Raw genomic sequence first — 8,161 nt, 5'->3', positions numbered from 1 at the left:
GTATCAGTATCAAGATTTGATATGCACTGTTGTATTATAGCCCCTCTATCATACCCACAATAATAATGCTAAAAATGTGTATTTATAAATATCTTTTCTTCAGAGAGAGAACGATTACCGCTTTTAAGTGGAATGAAAAGAACCACCATCCACACATTTCTGACTTTCACAAATACAGCCTTAAACCAATGCATTCAAGCATAGCATGCCTTTGGATTAGAAATGTATCAAGATAACCCAAACAACACTGCAGTAGCAATACACTAGCTATTGTCATGCCATCAAACATGGCATTTATTTTAAGAAGACAAAAAACCTAATACATGCACAGCAAAAAACATTTGTATCTCACCCATGATATGCATTCATCATAAAATGTTAGAATTAGTATACAGAACTCAAAGAGAGTTGACACCTCCCAGATTAATTTAAAAGCAGGTTCTCAGGATAAATCATATTCCAGTTTGCTCTTCCTTCCAACACAGTAATTTAAACAATGCATTAAGCACTGATATTCCTGAAGAGGCTTAGAAAACAATTTAGACATTTACAGTGGAGTCACGCTCTCACAAAAAACCCTCTGAACTTTAAGTCAAACCAGACAGTCCTTAAGAGGAACAATTTATACTTGATATTACCTTTAGATTAGACAACCAAGTTCGTATAATGAGGAGGTAATAGTTCTGCCAAAAATCCTTCAATCTGGTATAAAAATGAATGTTGGGGGTTTTTTACATTCATGTTTTCATTTCCTTGCACTACCTGTAAATGTTAAGAAAGTAATTGGTTAGCTGTTTCTGTATCAGTAAGACTCTTCTACTGAAGGGCCAACTTTTAGGTATTTTATAGAATGGAAATTTGTAAAGAATGCAAAATGCAACTGTGAATATTCAAGCCCAAAGATATGAAAAATATCGAATCCTTTTTCACATTTACATAGCTACCACCAAGAGTCTGCCTAAACCCAGGAAACTATGGCCAAGAAATCAGTAATTTTTAACAATCTGTTTTAATTATAAACAGCCCTTTGACATTCCAAAAGAACACTCTTTTTTTGAATGAATATACTTTGGATACTGTCTATAGCCAGTTAAATTGCGAGAGGACTGGAGAAAAACTCAAAAATTTTACCAGAAAGGTGCCATAAGTGACAGAATGATAGACAGGTAGGCTTATTGTGATGGGAAAGATATGGGGACCTTTGATTCAACAGCCCAAGCTACTAAGCCCAGCAGGACAGGCATGACTTTGTCCCTGTCATTTAGACAGAACTCACCCCAGAAAAACTTCCTCATCAGATGCCCAGGTCTGGCAAGGCTTCCTAGTGGTAGCTCCCATCTGTTTGCATCAGAGGGCTTTGCCAGCTGGTATTTTGTTAGTTTTAATGAATTAGAACTGCATTAAGTGATCAGTTTCAAGACAATATTGCTATAAAAGGACAATACTATTTAAACAAAGAGTCACGCTGTACATGCAGTGGCATTGAAAGTGCTTCTCACTGGACAGACAGAACAGCAATGAACTGCATCAACTTCCTCTAAGTGCCAAGTCTGCTAAGTGGGCAGACAGTAACACAATAAAGCAATATAACTACATTAGATCTTTTTTACATGGAAAAACTCAGGAAAAAGAAATGGAATAAAAAAACATGTGTTTGATACTTAAATGCTGTGAGAGACTGCAACTCCAATTTATTTTTAACAGAAAAAAAGGACTCCCAACATTTCCTGCAAAACACTGAGCCTCTTCTTATGCATGCATTTAGGACTAATATGCAGAACAGGCTGAGCACTAACTTTTTTTAATTCACAGAAGTTTAAGTCTTTCTTACCATAACTGCTCTAGTGGCAATACAGCACCCAAAGACACTGAATGTTAGGAAGCTGTAATGTAAGCCAGAGGAGTCTATGAGGCTTACAGAAAGTCGTTTAATTGTCTTAGTGTAACATCAGTCTTTGTTGAACAGGAGTGAGTGTAGTACGTGAGTATCTTTCACATGTGCCAGTCACTTAACCATGAGAAGCTAAACTGAAGTAAACTAGACATAAATCCAGGCAAAGTGCACATACGAGCTTCCTCATGCAGGCCAGCGTTCCATTACAGTTCTGATCTTCCCTCCTAGCATCTCAGCTATGAACAGAAAAGCCTCATGTACATTCTGACATCAAATACATCTTCCAGTCAAACCCAGACAGATTTAACATTTCCAATATTCCCAACCGTAACGTAAAATGCAAGAAAAGTGATTTAACATCTATTTTTAAATTTACACGCTTAAACTTCTCTTCATATATTGCGAAAATTCAAAGAAAAACCCTTTACAGTTTCTTTAGTAAACTTTAACCTAATGTTATTTCAGTTCACCAAACTTTGTCTCGTTTTATTAACACCTTCTGAGGCGCTTCTGTGGAGTTTGCCTCTAAATGAACCGTAACTCTGATTTTCTAATAGAAAAAAACTCTAACTTCAAAAGATGTCTTCACTTTTGTAATGACATCTGGCAGAACTCTGAAGATGTCATTCTATTAACTTCTAACTACGGGTAAGGATCACTTTTACTCTGAGTAAATACAGTACAACATAGCATGCCCCATGGCACATCATACAGAACAGTCAAACTACAATACAAATGCAATGAGTACCGCCATATTAGATTTAAGAAAAAGTGCTCTACTTCATCATTTAGCTGAGTTATACATATCTAGTTTTTAATCTTTATTCATAAATAGATTTCTCCAGACTACTAATCATTGTCTCTCAATATCCTCCGATTTCTTTGGGAAAAGAACGTAAGAAAAGCTGACTGACTCAGGCAGAGGAGAAGGAGCTTGACCTATTACTACATAGTTAATGACACCAGGAGTCCATTATCTGTTCAAGAGTGAGCCTTAATATTTCACCTCCCTCTACTCATCTTTTTATTTTCTTCTCTCACTCTTGGTGAGTCTATAATAAACTGTTCTTTTACTTTGTGCCCAGTGAATAGCGTCTTTAGGTCCAAGTAAATACTAATTGAAGTTAAATGAGACAAAGATGCAATTTCTTTACTCCATTATTTTAATACAATGAAGCCCTCAAATATATCTAAGGTAGCTATTTAACCCTAATTTATGAGTTCCTAGATTTAAACATTTGTATTTTCAAAAAAAATTAGTGTATTGCCTCTCACTGCAATAATTTATGTTAAAGGAAATCAACCACCAATCTCAACATTTTTTAATTTTGACTGGACTAGTGAAAGCTTAGAACTCCTCCAGAGTCAGAAGAGGAAGCTAGATCACAAAAAATGCAGGGCTCCTGACAAACACACACAGATAAATCTGACCTACCAATGGGGGGGGGAGTTAGTTTATGTATGAATGATGTCCAGATGTAGACACCTAGGGCTTTCCTCTATGCAGAATTAACTGAGATCGAAAGGTTTATTTTATTATTTACACAATAATATACCAGAGACTATGTTCTCTCCATTGACATATTAGATCTGGAAGCAGTTCAGCTATTTCCACTCAGTTCATAATAGTAAATATTGCCAGACTTAAACCTTGCTGTAACTCTAAAGCCAAGTGAACTTCCTTAGCCCTGCACTAACTGCCTACACCTGGGATGTGACACAGCACCACCTAAATGAAATCAAGTTCATCAGTGTGAAATCCATTTTCAATACTACCACATACAAAATGTCCTCCACCATTCAGTGTCCTCAATAAAAAGTGTCCCTTCTAGTGATCAGCACAAGAGATACCTCATTTCTAAATTTTTATTTCAGAAGGGAATATTTTACAAAAGGGCATGTCTACAGCTATTTCCTTTCTCTCCGCACTTCCCCAAAGAGCAAGAAGGCAGATGTTGCCACCAGTCCATTTACTCTCAAACTTCAGGCCAGCAGTGATGAGGGTAACTCAACAAACCAGTACCAGTGAGGAGGCACATGGGTGCACTAGCTACATGGGGGCCAAACCCAGCCTAGGGAACAGCTCACCTGGGGTCTTAGTCTGAAGGAGGCACAAAATTACTTCAAATCCTAACACAGTTATGCTAAAAGTTAACATATGGACTCATAATAAAAGGTTAGCTGCACCTCATTATTCTTTTATTACTACTATGTCTAAATATTACAAGAAAGCCTTCGCTAGTAACGAGTGAATAATTTTCATTTTCTGCCTAGAGAAACGTCACAAGTTTTAGGGCAAAGCATGCAGTGTGTCCTTCACTGACTGAAGCGAGTGGTCCTGACAGACAAACGGATACTTGCATGGACTTCAGTCTGTTCTGTGTTTCAGTAATGGCACCCCAAGCCATCGCTACCACAGATGCCGTGTGGGGAAAGAGGAGGGGATAATCAAGCACCAATATGACTTTTTTCTGTCAAACACTGCAAATATTACTACGAGAAAACAGCTTTCCATCATCTGCCCGGGCTCCAGGTACCCCATGGGGAGCCACCTGCCGAAGGCAGTAGCCGGGGGGCGGGTGCGTGAGGCGGCGCCCCTCACCTGTATCGCTTCGTGCCGCTAAGGGACCCGGCGATGTCCGGGCCGCCCCGGTTGAGTTGTGGTGGAGGCGCTGCCCACCGCCGCCACCGCACACCCGCTGCGGACGGAGAGAGCGGGAGCCGAGCCGAGCCGAGCCGAGCCCTCATGGGCCCGGCTGCAGCCACCGTTGCCCAGCAGACGGCGACCATAATTCCAACCGTTACTGCTCCAGCTCGCGGCGCCTTAGCGCTGCCGCCCAATAGAGGTGGGGAGCACGCTCCGCCCCGCTCGCCGTGACGCGCATCGCCCGCGCCGCTGCGGTGTATGCCGGGGTGGTGGCGGGACCATGGCGAGCGACTTCTACCTCCGCTATTACGTGGGGCACAAGGGCAAGTTCGGCCACGAATTCCTCGAGTTCGAGTTCCGGCCCGACGGTGAGGGGTAGTGGGACCAGGCGGGAGGGGGCGCGGCGGGGCTTGCTCTCTCCGCTCTCGGGAAGACGCGGGCCCGGACCCGAGTGCCGCCGCGGAGCGCTGCCCGCCTAGCGCGGCCCTGGCGGGGGTTTAACGTCCGTTCTGTCTTCGCCAGGGAAGCTGCGCTACGCCAACAACAGCAACTACAAGAACGACGTCATGATCCGAAAGGAGGTAAGGGAGAGGCGGCCGCTGCTGGGCTGCTCGGCGCAGGGGGAACCGGCCCGGGCGGGCGGGAGCTGCGTCGGAAGTCAGCAACGCGAAGCAGTGGTCCGGTGGTTTGTGCAAGCAGAGTAACCAGGGGAGCGTGCCAGGGAGCGCTGGGGGCTCACGTTGGGATGTTGTTTGTAGGCTTACGTGCATAAAAGCGTGATGGAGGAGCTGAAGAGAATAATCGACGACAGCGAAATCACAAAAGAAGATGATGCGCTATGGCCGCCTCCTGACAGAGTTGGTCGGCAGGTTGGTGTACAGCATCTTTTCTAACTGCTGCTTTAAGTTTTATGTGTTAGTTCATGACAAACATAACCGAACTTTTTCTTCAAGTCAGTGTTGTTGCTAGCCAAGAGGAAAACAAGTAGTGTTTTACAACCTGTGCAGTGCTTAACTGCCAGTTTAGTCATCAGAGTTAGTATGATCAACAGATGTGCTGCATTCTGTACCTTTGTAACAAAAACAGAATAGCTGTAATCTCAGTACTTAAGTATTCTTGTGACTAATACTGTAAAGCAGTAGTTTGATTTCCTATAATCTTTTCTTTTTCAGGAGCTTGAAATAGTAATTGGTGATGAGCACATCTCCTTTACCACATCAAAAATCGGTTCGCTCATTGATGTAAATCAGTCCAAGTATGTACTCTGTTGGGTTTTTTTACATTGCTGTGGTTTTTATGTAACAATCAATATTGGAACTTGCCAATTATTAGGTACTTGTATTTCATATTGTTTTAAAGTACAAATCAGTTCCTGGGGGCACAAATGCTCTGTGTTCCAGTGTCATGTACCAGAAGCTTTTAGGCTGTGACATTACATGCTGTATTTTCAAGCCACCAAGCATCTAACCTTACTGTAGGAACCCCTGTTTAGGTGTATTCAGAGTTTGAACTAAACTATCATTGGCTTGTCCACACCAGTGTCTCTGGGATTCTGTATTTCACCTAAGCTGAAATGACTGGATATCATGTTTTGTAAATTCAAAGTGATGTTACTACTTGCTTTCATGATAAAAACACACATCTTGTCAAGACTTGTAAGTCGCAAACATGGACTGCAGAATGTTTTATCAATCCATGCAAGATGAAACCTGTTAATGTCTAAGATGACCTCTGAAAAGTCTCCCTATATGCTTTGGGTTGTTGTTTTTTTTTAACAGGTTAGCTCTATAAACTGCTCTTCTGAAACATCAGTTTAACTTCCTTTCTTCTTTTGTGCACTGCAGGGATCCAGAAGGCTTGAGAGTGTTCTACTACCTGGTCCAGGACCTGAAGTGTCTAGTCTTCAGTCTTATTGGACTACACTTCAAGATTAAGCCAATTTAAATCAAACACCCTGAAGTTTGTATTGCAGTGTCTGTACGGGGGGTGGGGGGGGGATGCCATTTCAATTCCTCACTTTTTTTGGCCTGAAGCTTTTATGGATGTTAGAATTTTTTTTTTTTTTTTTTTTTACAAACTGTCAGTGACTGTCTTAATAAAATGGCGAGATCTGTATTTTTAATTTTTAAGTTCTCGTGAGAAACCGACTTCCTAACAGTTCTTTTATCATTTTAACATTCAGGGTATGTTACTTCACTTGTATCATACAAAGCTATAGTTCACTTCTCTATTGTGTTCAGTTTTGGGCCCCTCACAAGAAGGATGTTGAGGTGCTGGAGCGTGTCCAGAGAAGGGCAACGAAGCTGGTGAGGGGTCTGGAGCACAAGTCTTATGAGGAGCGGCTGAGGGAACTGGGTTGTTTAGTCTGGAGAAGAGGAGGCTGAGGGGAGACCTTATCGCTCTCTACAACTACCTGAAAGGGGGTTGTGCAGACGAGGGTGTTGGCCTCTTCTCCCAAGTAACTAGCGATAGGATGAGAGGAAATGGCCTCAAGTTGCACCAGGGGAGGTTTAGATTGGATATTAGGAAAAATTTCTTCACCGAGAGAGCGGTCAGCCTTTGGAACAGGCTGCCCAGGGAGGTGGTGGAGTCGCCATCTCTGGAAGTGTTTAAAAAATGTACGGATGTGGCACTTCAGGACATGGTTTAGGGAACACGGTGGCGCTGGATTAATGGTTGGACTTGATGATCTTGAAGGTCCTTTCCAACCTAGTGATTCTGTGATCTATGCAGCAGTAGAAAATGGAATTAAGCCTGGCACTGTTAAATGAAACTTTTGCCAGCTGTCAAGATAAACTTTTACTATCCTGAGTTGGATATTCTGTTGGCCAGTTCAAATATTCAAAACAACTGAAGCCCTGGCTCTGTACGTGATACAGCAAAGGCACCTGTTAACTTCATAACAAGCTGCTGCTGTGATTACCTTTTTGCCTTCAAAGCAGATGTAGACAACAGACTGCCCAGGAGCCATCCACGATCTTCACTGATACTCCCATCCAGCGTTAGAAAAACTGAAATTAAAATGTAGACTGTATTTAGTTAAGTTCTAGACTAGCAGAGTTTTTGTGCAAAATTGATTAAGAGATTTAGAGGACGAAACATGTCTCAACTGTAATTTTTGCAAACCATGGTAGGAGACGCCACTGGGCACTGAGAGTGATCCCGGCGACAGCTCTGCCAAACCGTGCTCTTGTTTTCTCCAGCATCTCTTTCCGTTTTTCTTAAAAGAGTAGCTACAGCGCTTGGAGAAAGATTGCGGTTAAATGACTTCTTAAAAGGTGAAAACATCGAACCCGTATTAGCCGTGTGAGCACCTCCTGCTTTCCCTCCTCTTGCCACAGGCACCCTCTGCCTTTCCCGCCAGCAGGTCCCCACACGCCTGCCCCGCTTCCCCACTGCCACCATTCCGCTCTCATCCCTGAACCGGCCGCCCCGCTCCGCGGGGCCCAGGCGGCTGCGCCTCCCGCCCGGGGCCGCGCCGCCGGGTCGGTGAGAAGCCCCGCCGGCGGGCGCCATCTTGATCGAGGGCAGCTTCGGCTTCAGCCCGGCAGAGCGCACCGGGAGGCGGCCGCCAGCTTGGCTGAGGGCACAAACGCAACGCGGTGGAGGGTGGGGAAAAA

The 8,161-nt window shown here is 43.4% G+C and overlaps 1 protein-coding gene across 1 annotated transcript; it reads left to right on the top strand.

Annotated features, from left to right (window-relative positions):
* Positions 1–4,818: 4,818 nt before the first annotated feature.
* Positions 4,819–7,010, top strand: MAGOH (mago homolog, exon junction complex subunit). The gene is made up of 5 exons (XM_082003270.1): positions 4,819–4,909; positions 5,064–5,122; positions 5,300–5,410; positions 5,714–5,796; positions 6,386–7,010. Exons 1-5 carry the CDS (start codon positions 4,822–4,824, stop codon positions 6,483–6,485), a joined length of 441 nt encoding a protein of 146 aa, XP_081859396.1. The 5' UTR covers positions 4,819–4,821; the 3' UTR covers positions 6,486–7,010.
* Positions 7,011–8,161: the final 1,151 nt, after the last annotated feature.

Source organism: Phaethon aethereus, assembly GCF_964289735.1.
Source record: "Phaethon aethereus genome assembly, chromosome: 8".
Taxonomy (NCBI): Eukaryota; Metazoa; Chordata; class Aves; order Phaethontiformes; family Phaethontidae; genus Phaethon; species Phaethon aethereus.
Note: the sequence above shows the minus strand (reverse complement) of the source record. Positions and strands in the feature narration are given on the sequence as shown.